The sequence below is a fragment of the Perca flavescens genome, chromosome 17 (assembly GCF_004354835.1).
Source record: "Perca flavescens isolate YP-PL-M2 chromosome 17, PFLA_1.0, whole genome shotgun sequence".
NCBI classification, from domain to species: Eukaryota; Metazoa; Chordata; class Actinopteri; order Perciformes; family Percidae; genus Perca; species Perca flavescens.
In genome coordinates this window covers 24,180,785-24,196,176 of record NC_041347.1, presented here as the reverse complement: position 1 = coordinate 24,196,176, position 15,392 = coordinate 24,180,785, and the positions used below count along the sequence as shown (strand labels likewise).

General features: G+C 40.6%; 1 protein-coding gene across 2 annotated transcripts in view; it reads right to left on the bottom strand.

Annotated features, from left to right (window-relative positions):
- Window positions 1-15,392, bottom strand: part of camkmt (calmodulin-lysine N-methyltransferase) — a 118,873-nt gene that overhangs the window by 102,927 nt on the left and 554 nt on the right. The window contains exons 2-4 of one of the 2 annotated variants that reach the window (XM_028602731.1): window positions 14,952-15,144; window positions 13,686-13,864; window positions 11,586-11,650 (exon numbers count right to left, since the gene is read on the bottom strand). In XM_028602731.1, coding sequence (XP_028458532.1) covers window positions 11,586-11,650; window positions 13,686-13,864; window positions 14,952-15,113 — 406 coding nt within the window. In that variant the 5' untranslated portion in view covers window positions 15,114-15,144. Of the gene's footprint in view, window positions 1-11,585; window positions 11,651-13,685; window positions 13,865-14,951; window positions 15,303-15,392 lie in introns of those variants that run through there. The other variant, XM_028602730.1, reaches the window with a different exon arrangement.

Sequence of the window (15,392 nt, the reverse complement as noted above, 5' to 3'; positions counted from 1 at the left end):
AAAACGCTGGTGACTACTAGTAGGCCTAACAACCACACTGAAAACTATGAGCCCTATATTTAAAATCTGTGTATATCTACAGTATGTGTCTGTAGGGCTGCTCGATTATGAAAAAAAAAAATCATTGTCACAATTACAATTATTTTGTTCAATAATGAAATCACGATTATTTAACACGATTACTTACAGAGCTGGGCACTATATCGATATTAGATATGAGACTAAATATCGTCTTAGATTTGGGATATCGTAATATTACATAAGTGTTGTCTTTTCCTGGTTTTAAAGGCTGCATTACAGTAAAGTAATGTCATTTTCTGAATTTACCAGGCTATTGTAAATGTTCTATTATTTGCCTTTACCCACTTAGTCATTATATCCACATTACTGATGATTATTTATCAAAGATCTCATTGTGTAAATATTTTGTGAAAGCACCAATAGTCTACACTAGAATATCGTTGCAATATCGATAGAGGTATTTGGTCAAAATTATCGTGATATTTGATTTTCTCCGTATCGCCCAGCTCTAATTACTTATTGACTTTTGGAAAGTTGCATTTTTTGAACTTGAAAAAACAAATTAACAGTGAAAACACCTTGAACTGTGAAATTTCTCTAAATACTTTTCACGTTGAACTTTTTGAATTCCCCTTGAGAACACAAGACAAATTAATAATTTACTTGCAAAACATAATGTGCAAAATAATCCTTTTCTGGATTACATTGTTTTTGAGATCATTAGGAGCCCACATCGAAATTGCGATTAAAATTTGATTAATTGCACAGCCCTTATGTGTTTGAGAGTTTAGTGTGGCTCTTTGAATTCCAAAAGGCATACCAGGACACTGTGATATGACAACACAGATGCCAAACTGGCAAGTAGGCAAGTAGGCACACACACACACACACACACACACACACACACACACACACACACACACACACACACACACACACACACACACACACACACACACACACACACACACACACACACACACACACACACACACACACACACACACACACACACACACACACACACACACACACACACACACACACACACACACACACACACACACACACACACACACACACACACAGACTTAGAGCACCCCCAACTGGAGGACAACACCAGCAAAAAGAGACAGAAGGAAGCACTCCACAGATGCACATGAACAAACACAAGTTGTGCATTCATCATAAATGTGGGGGCTCTACACATACAGTAGCTTATACCAATTATAAGGCATACTATTCATGTATTCTTTCTCCCTCTATTTGTTTCCCTCCCGCTCTCTGTACTTAGACCCTTCACACCGCTTATGTGCGTTTTATGTAGCTTATAGTGTTTGTGTAGTGTAGTTATAGCTGAGCAAATGTTTTCCCACACACAATCCAAACAAAGGCCAGGTGACACTCACATTCACAAACTCACACACACACATCCACAAACGCATACACCATGAAAGAGGTGCAATTAGAGTATCCCACTCCAATTAACCAGCTCTCTAAACAAATCCACATTAGGCCCTCCATTGTGGCAGCGCTCGAAAACAGCCACTTGGGAAAGCAGCATAAAAGCTCCAACTGTATTTCTCCTCCAGGACACATAGCGTGTGTGGGTTTGTGCGTGTGTGCGTGTGTGTGTGTCAAGACTGGCAGTGGTTACACACTGGCACAAAATCTTGGCTGTTATGATTATGGTGGTGATGGGAAGATTGTACAATCACTGGTGGGTGGAGAGAGTGAGAGGAAGGCAGAGAGGGAGGCAAGAAGCACAGCAGAGGGTGGAAAGCAATGAAACAGGGAGGGAAGATGTTACACAGGAAGAGACAAATAGAGCCTGTAGCACTGACACAGTAAGCTACAACTCTGCTGCACAGGAGTGAAACATTTTTAACAATCTTCAAGCATTGTTTACTTTAAAAAAGCTTCTTATTGTAAATTTGTAGACTTTGACCAGGTATTTGGATATATCTTAAGCTTGCAATCTCTTAACCACTAGTGACTGAGAAGTGGTGGTCAATGTTACCCCTTGTGTGTTCCTTCGGGTCCTTGTGACCCAAAGGACAAAACAAGGGTTATTACAGCACCTTAGTGCTTGTTTGTACAACATTTTGGCCAGCTTAAACTGTGTTTAAATGTGCTCTAGAAACAAACTTTCTTACTTACTTTACAAGAGACAGGGTTTAGATAGCAATTCTCAACAAAATAAACGGAAGTACATAACCCTTGTGTTGTCTTTTGGGTCCCGGTGACCCGAAGGACAACACAAGGGTTAATACTTGTTGCTGATGATCGACACAAGGCTAATAAAAAGGTATTGGGCAGAGCAATAATCAAATGACAAGCAGAGGTTATGTAATTATTTGTCTGAAAGATCACTTTGTTTTGATATTGTTCCTACTTATCCAGAATAAGGCTACACATTGTTTTCATTATTAAACAACTTTTATTTTAATCTTTGATAAATCAGCTACTCTATTACATTATTAATAAATACAGAATGCTAATCACAATTTCTCATAGTCCATGATGACATCTACAAATGTCTTGTTTTGACAGTTCAAAAACCATTTACAATGAAAAATAAATTTACAATGATATAGAACAAAAGAAAGCAGCAAATTCTCACATTTAAGAACCTGGAAACAGCAAAGTGTTGGCCCTTTTGATTTAAAGAGTGACACAAACATTTTATTTTGTCTTAATTCATGGCTGTCCAATGAGGCAAACTCCTCAAAAAATAATTAAATACCCTTTTTCCGAAGATTTTATAGGATATTAAATTAAGGGCAATGTTTGTTATTAAAATCTATGTATGTATGGTGCTGAAAAAGTATGTCTCCATCTGTGATCCCACACGTAACCCTCCCTCTCCAGACACACACACACACACACACACACACACACACACACACACACACACACACACACACACACCTGCTGTGGACAGATAGACAGCAGAATAACAGCGTAAAAGAGGTGTGTGCAGAGTGGGTGGGTGTGAAATATGCCTAAACTCTTCAAAAGACAACTTCATAATCAAAGGAAATCAAAATGTTCAATTTGTGGTGTTTCATAACATTTGGGAATGGTTATCAAACCATAAAGGTTTGATGTCACTGTCTCCTTCATTAACTATTTCTAACTCTGTCAGCTAATATCAAACCCAGGCAATATACCAGTAAATCATTTCCCCATTATCTCCTAAGATGATGGAATAAAGCCACAGCAGAAATATTGCAGTATGCAGTCAGAATCGCCCCAACAGCTTAAGTCCAGCCTGGAGCCCCAGTGAGCTGTTACTGCTAGTTAGCGATTAGAGCAGTCTCTCAGGGGGCCACTTGAAAATCAGTTAACTTTCCCCTCAGAGGCTCACGCTAACTCATATTAGCATTTAGCACACCCATTAGCGTCAACACCTACTTTAGCGTTAGCACAGTCAACTGACAGTTAAAGGGCCCTGTGGGGCTATTTAGGGAGTCTCCAGACAGAAAGAGACTGACAGAGTAAACAAGAAGTACTGTAGCAGTTTGTGCATTAAAGCTGTATAGTGAGTCACTAAGCAAGTGAATGGCTCCTTAGCTAAATAACAAACACATTAGCAGTTTCAGCAAAGACAAGTTGACAGGTTGAAGGCTGCTCAACCTCTGTGTTGGGGCTTTTGGAGGGAACAGTCCCAGGAACTAAGGATTGATTTATTAATAGTTATTGATAACTCTCCGTACTTACGATCAAATATATTTTGCATGCCCATCTGAAACCGTAAAACAAAGATGAAAGCCACTACCTCTGGTACTATACGTAGCTCAGAAGTTGGTATGACTTTTGCGGGCAGGAGCTGAACATATAACCCAGTACTAGAAAGTAAATTGCAGGTTCCTGAGCTCTTTAAAAGTTTTCTAGGTCCCTGAAAAGGTTTTGGTGATCAAAAACAGTTTCATGTTTCTATCCTTTAAAAGGCAGGAAAAAGAGGCATAACACCTTTTGTGAGGGGGAACTGCTTTCCAAAAAAACCAGAAAATTATGCTTGTGTGTTGCAAATGTGAAAAAAATAATCTTTTTTTTTTTTTTTGCACAATTATTCTTTACAGCTTTACATCAGGTGGAAATTGTGAAACCAATGAAAAAGCAAGGAAATGCTGACACACACACACACACACACAGACACAGGGACTGAGTGTTTGGAGTGGAGCCAAAGCCTATTCCCACATGACCATGTAGCCATTTACTATAGCTGTTCCACTCCCCGACCAACACACTAATCACATTAATCATCTATTTGTTTTAAAACGTCTTCAGGGACATTCACACACAGATTTGCACACACATAAACAAACACACTCATGCACTTTCATGTGTGCACTTGTGCCTTTGGAAGTAAACATGGTGCACTTGATGGGTACAAGAGGGAGGAGAGCCAAATTAACTACCATGCACTAATCACTTAGCTCTCTAATTCAAGCAGCACATTTGTGTGTGTGTGTGTGTGTGTGTGTGTGTGTGTGTGTGTGTGTGTGTGTACATTTATGGTACACACAAATGTGCATAGATAGTGACACACTGACAAACAAAGTATGCATGTACAGTTAGTGTAAACATGAAAAAGGCTCAGCTAGAACACTCATTATATTTTGCATTTGTCTGAGTAGCTTTAATCTTGTTTAAGAAACACCTTTTTAAAAATGCGTGAATGTAGCTTAAAGTTCCATAAATGTGTGCCAGAAGATGATGTAAAAGGCTATTATAGAAGATTCTATACTAGAGGCAGCCTGGAAGTCTGCTGTCAAAAATTAATTCTAAGTGTAGCTATAATCAGGTAAAAGAATATCTTTGAGGGTTTTATAGCTTTGAATTAATCATTATGCTGACATCTTTAACCCAAAGTATTGTAATATAAAAAGGAAGATTTCTAGCTATGATTACCACAAGAGTTGACATAGCAACTTATATAACAAATACATGTGCTACAAAGGTATTAACAGCACGGCTGGAGCTTTTCATTGTCCAACTTGTATATTTCAAACCTTAAAGACTTTATAAACTCAAACATAAAAAAGCCTTTCGCATGAAAAAAATATTTTAAGCTAACAGGAGTAGAGTATATTGCATTTTGGTGATATGGCAAACTAGATGGCAATAATGTTCCAACTGTGTGTGTGTGTGTGTGTGTGTGTGTGTGTGTGTGTGTGTGTGTGTGTGTGTGTGTGTGTGTGTTACATGGTTGGAGGGGCCAGTGTATGCTGAGCTTAGGCATCATGGGGGACATTGCCAGGAGGGGCACATAGGGGTTGGGTGACTTAAATGGAGAAAAATCCAATAATTGTATCCGTCCAGAGGGAGGGAGAGCTTTAAGGGAGGGGAGAGACCTGTTATTACTCTCTTTTTTCTTTCTCTCTTTCATTTCATCCCCTAATTCTAGGGTGAGGGAGTAACCTAAGAAAGGGAGGGAACAAAGTCGAGAGACATGAGGGTTATGGGCTGTGCTTGCTGTTAAAGTATGTCCTTGTAATTAGCTGAGTATTAGCAGCAGTGACAATGCAATAGCACTGGGCACGGAAGCACCCTTTAACGCTCTACTCATTTCCTGAACTTAATCCCCACCGCTTACTGGTAATAGTGCACATGTGCACACGCATCTGGACACACACACACACAAATTCACATAATGAACTGCCGGGTATAATGGGAGGACTCCTTGTGCAAAGTTACACCCAACAGCTCACCTTTAATCCCTATTGTGCTAAAAGTAACAATGGCGGTGTACTGCACGTAATTCCACCGTGCACATGCATGTGTGTGTATGCACATAACCATTTATGTCTGCATCTGCACATTAGCTTCAAGTTGTGTTCAGATACCGTATAGTGTGGTGACTGTTTACTTCTCGAATTTCAAGAAGCTTCCAACACCCAACAGTACTTCAGGCAAGTCCCGGTTTCTTGTTTCCTTCAGTCAACGGATGGAGGAGACAAGGTTACAGAAGCGAAAATCAATTACTTTCAATTAAGTCAACCGGCAACTCTTTCACTTTGCCCTCAAGCCACTTAAGTCTTGCTTACACTACCGCCAACCCCCTCACACACACACACACACACACACACACACACACACACACACACACACACACACACACACACACACACACACACACACACACACACACACACACACACACACACACACACACACACACACACACACACACACACACACACACACACACACACACACACACACACACACACACACACACACACACTCCCTTCTTTGTGTTAAGAGGTTAAATTATTGACAAAATCCAATTTAATTGTGCTTGGTACAATCAAACAATCATTTAATTTAAAACCACACAATTCATTAAAATTTAAACTGGAAAAAAGGTTGAGGGAACAGTAACTGTGTAGGATGCGTGGCAACCCACATTTATTGACCGGGTTTAACACTTTGTGGTACATGTAGCCAGTCTCATTTAAAAGAAATCTGCTGATGTTGCGGAACAGAACTTTGGATCAAATTACTCCCTGTCATACCAAAGCATATTAAACAACTGGCTGACAGGCAAAATCCTTGTGAAAGCTGTGAAACTGCAAAATGTTCTTGGTCTTTAAACACAAACTCGTCTAGGTAGATTACTGTAGCTAATTTCCAAAACCTTAAGCCATCTTTTCAATGTCTTCTGAAGCCTGAAGCATGAATCTTAAGCAGTTCGGGTCATTAGTAGATTGGTAGAATTATTTTACTTTAAAATCAAATGTCATGAAAACAAGTCAAGGTAAAATAAGTTAATTACTATTAAAAATATATTTTTCTTTTTTCTAATAGTGTCGAGAGTTGTATGTAAATTCTAGTGCCAATACAATGCATTTTGGAAAATAAATTCCTTCTATCTGACAATCAGTATTTCAAGAAATGTATATTTCAATAAATACTACAAATGAACCTCTTTTCTTTAAGCACGGGTCCTGGACTCATTCATAATCAACTTAAATAGTTAACCGAAAGTAAACTAAAGGGTGTATTATTGGTTACCGTCACAATGTACAATTATAAAATAAGTGGAGGTAAGAAAAATATAAACTGCTGGGAAAGGAGCAATTAACAACAACTCTGAGGAATAAGAGATAATGATATTATGGGCATGGACCAATTTTATTAGACTGTGAAGACGTTTGTGTAGTATTTTTGATTCACATTGATTTTTGTTCCATTAGCTTAAATCAAAATCGTAAGAGACACCTGAACTCAGTCCAGAGCACACCAGTAGAGAACCGTTTCTATAGAGAGCACGCTATAAACAGCGCAGAGGGGGACCACAAACCTTGTCATTGACACAACAGTCTGAGTGAGCGTGTGTATGTGTGTGTATGCCTGCCAGCTCCCAGTCTAGCTCTATTGTCTAACAAGGTCTAATTAGCACTATGGCACAATGAATTAGCATAATTATGCAAACAGGGCTCCGCTAAAGGCTTGGCACAAGGGGAGGCTACGGGGGGCACCTATTACAACACACACACACACGCTTATAGGTGTGTGCGCACACACACACACACACAGTACAACACATTAAACATGCATACACAACTGTGACAGATCAACTGGATACAGAAAACACACACACCTGTCCTACACTGTAACAGGAAGTGACAAGAACACAAGGCTGTCATGTACAATGATGATTGTCTTATTTGCTGGGATATTTAAAAATGTTACCTGTGCTGACATTTATCCTCTCTTTACAAACATCCTCCGTTCCCATACCACAGCAAACACCAGTCCCCCAGTACCCCCCCCCCCAAACATTCAGAGCTTATGGTATTTACCAGTGGGGGTGATAGGTGAAGTCTGTGAGAGATAATAGGGATGACTGAGAGGCTGAAAGGCTAGTAGCCATTCAGACAATGACAGCTGTAGTGAAGAAGGCTCTATTAGGCTTCATTAGGATGCTTGGCACTTGATTACACACACGCACCCACACAAAGACGCACACACACTAATGCAGGAAAAGGGAAAGCATTGCTCTAAATGAGCTTAGCTGCCTCTATATATGGCTTCCAGTGGATGATCCCCACTCCTACACCACTAAAACATGCAGCACAGATAAGTGTGTGTGTGTGTGTGTGTGTGTGTGTGTGTGTGTGTGTGTGTGTGTGTGTGTGTGTGTGTGTGTGTGTGTGTGTGTGTGTGTGTGTGTGTGTGTGCAACCTTTGCCTGCAACATGAACCCAACAAGTAACCCCACAGCCCAACAAGCCCCCTTACCAAAACCCCTGCAATGTCAACAAGCTCTTCCTAAACCCTCTCAAACACACACACACACATGCCCACACCTCCTCTGATGCATTCTTAGTCACCCAAGCCCAAGGGCCTGTATTGTGTCCTAAAATCCTGATCCCTAGCAGGAAACAAGCACCCCTAAAACCCCAAACAACAGCCGTACAAAGCTCTCTTACAATTACAAGCCCCCGCTGTCAGCTAAAGAACTGGGAAGGTCGGAAGTTCGGAGTTCAAATAGTTCAAAGTGATCAAGACCAGTCTGAAATAGGCCCAATTATTCATTGACGACATATAACGAGTTACAAATGTAGCTGCAGTACCGAGACTTTTGTGACCACCAGAGGGGGTGCTTTGTATTTGGATACCTCATCAAGTGCAAACGCAGGTGAGTAGCTATATCACCAAAGTCACCTGGCTGATACATGAGCCCTCTAAAAGACACCGGCGACCCCCAGGTAGAGGTCTTCAAAAATGTTGGACCCATTTCAAAACAGACCCATAGAAAGAATTTTTTTTTTTTTAAGAGAGATCGGAATGGGAACGATTACAGTCAGACAGACAGATTAAAAAACACCTGATTACACCCAAAATGGCCTTGACCCAATGAGACCACAATAAAGAGAGCACCAACAAAACATTCTGTAGCCAACCGTGCGACAGACAAAATAATTTTCTAACAAATCCAAATAGTTCTTTTTTCATTTAATAGCATACATTTTCAACATATACTACCAATTTACTAAAATATTTCCTCCCGCTGTGATGTATGTATGTTATGACATACCATATGATCAGAGTTGATATTGAGAATGCTCAGACTCCTTTAGATCCACTTGGGCATTATACATAATATAATCTGAACCCATTCATCAGAAAAGTAATTGAAGTCTTCATTTGGTTTTTTCATACAGTTTTACTTTTAGTTATTTCTGTCCAATTAAGTATTTTCATACGAGTGCAAGCCCTGTGTTACAATACAGATGGATATACACAATAGGTAATGGTCTGTGAATTACACATGTATTCTCCATTAAACCATATGGTTTTATTTGGGCTTCTTCAAAAGAAATAAGATGCTTATCAGGTTAAGTGCCCTAACAGCCCAGATATCCAGAGTCATACTACTGTATGATGTCATCTCTGAGATACACTCTCCATTTCCTAAAACATCCTCATTGATACTCCTTGCCTGATCCTCTGGTCTTGAAATAAAACCATTGACTCCAGCTTATCGTCACCTTAAGAAACAACATATTGTTCAAATGCGTGCACAGTGGTGGGACAAACACAATAGCCGAGAGAGAGGCTCATGCTGAGAGGGGGTAGCAATTTTAAGCTGAGTCCACACATTTTGGAGGCAATGGGCTAATCCAGCCAGGCTTTTTAGCCTGCTATTCAGGAGGACAAGGACCCCTAGGATTTGGGCTTGTCCACACCTCAGGGGTGGGGGATTATCAAGATAGCAGGAAAGGTGTAGAGGGTGTGATGGTGGGCAAAGTGAATATGTGTTCATTAGCAAGACTGTGTGTATTTTTGCAAGCATAAGTGTGTGGCTTTATATCTTTTTGAGAAGTACACATAAGTAGGTATGTATGGGTTTGTGTATTTAGAGGGGTTTCTCTCTGACTCCCATCCCCAACAATATACCCCCAGAGCTCCAACAGGGTCACCTCTGGGCCTTTCAGATCCTCCTCTCAACCAATCCTAATTGATCTCACGCATTACTAGTCCCAAACATGGGATAGGGAACAGGAGGGAGATGGCTGGCTCATTGTTTGAGGAACAAGGTCCCGTTGGCACACACACACACACACACACACACACACACACACACACACACACACACACACACACACACACACACACACACACACACACACACACACACACACACACACACACACACACACACACACACACACACACACACACACACACACACACACACACACACACACACACACACACACACACCATCTCCCCCTTTTCTCCTCTCCCCACCTTTATGCTCTCATCTCCGGCTGTGCTAATCCACCGGCCAAGTCAGGAACTCAGTTACCCATCTGGCCAAGCACGACTCCAGCTGGGAGGAGAGAAGGATGGAGGGGGTGGAAGGAAGAAAGAGGAGAAATGGTAAGAGGGGAAGATTGAGAAAGAGGGATGAGGGGGTAGACTGTAAGCAGTCTGTAGCGGTCTGGTGTAAGGGGAGGGAAGAGTAATGACAGATATCGGTTACTACTTTTTAGATACTAGAGGAGGAAGAGAAAGAAAAACAGGGAATGAGAGATCTGCACATCACAAATAGCAAGGCAAAAACATGATGGCCTCTTCATTTTCTCTTTCTAAAGAAAAAGTATTGATCATATTGTCTCCTTGTAGATGAAAGGGATTATCTATTCTAGCAGGTTGGAATGAGAGCTTCCACTCAGCTCTGTCATGACATATCGAGTCTGATCCCAGTGTGCAGTGATGTCGCCCCCAGCCATGAGCTTCCCCTTTGACCCTGACTCCTGTGAAACCATCTGGTTGGTTAACAGTAACCCGTGACCTTTGTCATAACCATCACATGCCTGTGAAGATGGAGCTGCACAGTAAGAGGTATATAATGAATTGACCGGGGTCCCATTATATTGTTAGTGAAGCAGGTCTGTGAAGCTGACCACACATTTTTATCATTGTATGAACACATACGTTGCTGATGTTTCATTGTTGCAATATGTTCAACTGCTATACTGTGTAGTCAAAGACAAGTTTCCACTAAGTTGGACAATAAAGTTGTATTGTACACAAGTCACAAATTAACCAACATATATTGACATGATTTACATTGCTAAAAGACATCAGCAGTAACTGAACCAAAAAGAGTAAAACTGAATTAAACTCACTCAGAAGTAAACTCAGTCAAGGAAATGCTTCATACAAACTTGACTGAATGAAGGTGAAATCAAGGCTTTTTGTGTTTCAGGTGATGATATTCCACTCCATATCATAGAGCAGGAGCCCTGTTTGAGTCATGCTCTTCCCTTTCTCCCACATCACTTATCACTGTCGACTGAAGCAATAAGAAGACTGCAGTCTACTTTCCTTCTAAAGGGCATTTGAAGGTACATACACACTCCCATTCAAAGAGATGGAATCAAACCATCAACTCATTAATCAAACACTAACAGCACACAGCATGAGGCCAACCCAAAGGGTTAGGGTTAGTGTTAGTGTTAGTGTGTGTGTGTGTGTGTCACAAAAATACTACAAACACAAGTCTTAAAGTATATGTAGTAAGTTGGATTATGTACTTACAGACATTACCGGTGTTGTCAAAACTGTTGAGCACTTCATTAACTCGGATAGGTCCCAGGTTATCCCTGAGAGACACAAAAATATAGAGGATTACACAGCCGTCTGGGAGAATACTATATTGTGCTTTTTGCTTACAGACAGTGAAACAGCACAAATAATCTTAATTACTAAGATAACTAATAACTTGGCATCATTCCAAAGGAAACATACCAAAAAGTGAGCATGGATTTATTTACAAATCTCTAAAGTTGATATTACTGAGTTGTAGAAGTGTTTGGCAACATTTCTAAAACATTTGTTACATTTGGAAATATATTAAAAATTATTTCTGCAAATGAATAACTATCTTTGGTTTCAGGTTCCATGTCCAATATTTACATCGTCTTCTACTGTAATTTAGAGTACTTGCATACTTTTGTGGTAACTGAAAAAGTTAAATTGAGACATCAAAGTTGCATTTAAAAAGGTCCTATGACATGCTGATTTTTGGATGCTTTTATATAGACATAAGTCTCTTTCCCGAAATTCAACCTTGGTGCAGAATTACAGCCACAAGAGCCAGTCCCACAATGAGCTTTCCTTAGTATGTGCCATTTCTGTGTCTGTAGCTTTAAATGCTATTGAGGAGGAGAGGGGGGCGGCAAGATGGAGGGTGGGGGTGTGGCCTTGACCAACTGCCATGCTTCACTCGTTTGCAAGCGTCTCTCTCTCTCTCTCTCTCTCTCTCTCTCTCTCTCTCTCTCTCTCTCTCTCTCTCTCTCTCTCTCTCTCTCTCTCTCTCTCTCTCTCTCTCTCTCTCTCTCTCTCTCTCTCTCTCTCTCTCTCAGGCCAAATTCTCTGGGTGGGCAAAGCAGAGAAAGGGGAGGTAACCTTTCATCTTATGACATCATGAAGGGAAAATTCCAGATTGGCCCATCTGAGCTTTCATTTTCTCAGGCAGAGCAGGATACCCAGGGCTAGCCACTGGGGGACCATAGGCAAGCTAGGGGGAACTCATATTATTGTTAAAAAATCTCATAAAGTGATATTTTCATGCCATGGGACCTTTAAACATTCATTCAACAACATTCCAATCACTTTATTTCAACCTGCTTTACAGGACATGCCTTAACGACATGATATGAAGTGTGGTTTGTTCTAGATTCACAACAAATCAAAGGTTCTAATACTTGTAGGTAATGTCATCATCTATGCTCTTGTGTTATTTAACCCCACAATGTAGCACAAGTATACTTTATATTTCCCCATTTATTGTTTCTGTCAGATCATTTATAGAACTCCACATTTCTGACCACACTTGAAGGGAGCTTCATTTCACGGAGAAAGAAAAGAGCAACTGTGCTTTGTGCTGGAGTTTGTTGCAGGAAACAGTCAGCTGTTACACGAACTCCTGGGCAGTTAAGTGCGTGTAAGTGTTTTAAAACTTTCTTGTAGCAGAGATGGAGGCAGTGAGGTTTACTCATGCGGTTTACCATTTACTGGACGGGACTCTCACACCGCCTTAAAACAGGCCAAGTCTGATCGCCAGGTACATGAGTGGACCGTCTGAGGACCGCCGCAGTCTATGTGAAAGCAGCCTGACACAGTAGCTCAGTCTGTAGGGAGTTGGGTCGGGAACCGAAGGGTCGCTGGTTTAATTCCCCGTATGGACAGAAGTATGAAGTGTGGACTGGTAGCTGGAGAGGTGCCAGTTCCTCCTGGGCACTGCCAAGGTGCTCTTGAGCAAGGCACCAAACCCCCAAATTGCTCAGGGCGCCTGTCCAGCAGTCGCAGCCCCCTCACTCCGACATCTCTCTATTTGTGCATGTATAGGACCTAATTGCATGTCTGTGTATTTTCAGGCCTGTGTGTAGTGTGTTCTAACAAGAGTGAAAACATTTTAATTTCCCCACTGGGGATCAATAAAAAGTATAAATAGATTTTATATATATATATATATATATATATATATATATATATAAAAACTGCAACGTGTTCAATGCTGACGTTTTACCAACTAGTCTGATGTGCTGTGGTATCATGAAATGGCTACTTGTGTCACCATGCGTTATCTATACCAGAAACTAGAGCCTCATGTGCATCCATTCTGTGTGTGTGTACCTGAGCAAGGCACTATACTCTGGAAAGTAGACACTTCTGTACTCCACCCATTGGTCATCTGAGGTATCACTAGGATCTTGTGTCAGAAGCCTCTTCCTGCTGAAAAGGTCAAACGTTGCGAACCTGCGAACAGACACCTGTTTGACCTCTGGAGTGTCCACCTGCTTCTGACGCAGCACCTGTTAGAGTCAGGAGTGGAAATCAAGGGGTGTTCATGAATTTTTTATTTCCACAAAAGAGCGCATCCCTTAACTGGTAAATCTTATCATAAGCTGTAACATCTCAGCATTTGCAGAATGAATCAGTCATGTTTTCCTGTGTTTGTAGCTTAAGGATTCAGTCTAACAGACAAGAAGACCATAATATTCAATGGAGGAAAAATACATTTTCAACTAAAGTTTCTTATTTGTCCAAACAACGTCATATTTTCTTTGTAAAGTTAAACATAATGTACAGAATTAATTTGCATCTTTTCGTCCTTAACTGTTAAAAACCGAATTCATTACATTATATAAGTTCTATCTAAAGGATCTATGTATGTAATCTGGTGGAGTCGATACACATAGAGGTCATTACTGCGCCAGGACGAAGAAATGCAGAATGCAAGATGGCCCCACTGCAGGAAGCTGGTCTTGTCAGTCGAGTGTAGCGTCTGTATGATGCCCATCTATGGGAAAAAGTAAAAGCCCTGCTTTTACAGCTACTGCTCTTGTGTGTGCGCAAGGTTCTTGTTCATGCATAGCTGATCAGATTCTGTGGCCAGTGGAGAGAAATAGATTCTTACTGGTGACAAAGTTACTGTAAAGCTATTGTATAAAATGACTTGTTGATAAAATTATAGAAGGTAAAGGTTTAATGTTAAAGCCCTTGGTCAAAGCAGATCAGAGTACTAATGGACCAAGATTGCTGAATGTTATCATACTGGAACCGGTACAAAAACAATCCCTCCGTCCACATTATACAGAGCTTGAACTAGAAATAAATACTACGTGAACTACATAGTACAATTGTATTACCAAGTTTAGTAACAGGGTTGTAGCCAAAATTAGGGAGGAGACATCACAGGAAGACAGACTGGCTGCTACAGTATAGGCTATTCCTATCCCTTATTATTCCACAGTTATGAGTGACTAGGGTTCTAACGGATATATACAAAATCCAAAGATGTCCAACAACACATTTTATGTTGAACATTCAACACTTTTAGTTTAGACAAATAGTCTAAACCAACAAGAGGTTTGTGCTTTCTTTTTAGGCTAACAATACCTGTCTCAGTAGAGTCCACCTGGCCTTTGCGACATCAGTAGTACCACAGATCTCAACCTGGGAGCTAAGGGAATTAGCTGCGCAGGTGTCTTCATTAATATTGTTCCTCAAAGACGAAGCCGGCTGGATCTTTTCTGCAGTACCGGCTGAGTCTCTCTCCATGTTATTTTCGAAGATGTTGGCGGAAATAAATCTGTAAACAAATTGACTGGATGTATGGCCGTCACAGTTATCGGTAGAAATACAAAAAAACGGGTTTTTTTTCTTCTGTAAACTAGCTAGCTACACCAACGCAGAAATGCTTGCAGATATGCTTGACTGTAATCACCTGTTACACCCACAATGGGTACATGCTACTTCCGTACACTTTTGGAATTCAAGACATAGTAATAGATTATCGAAACAATGATGCCTGATTGTCAGTTGCAAACTAGCAGCTTC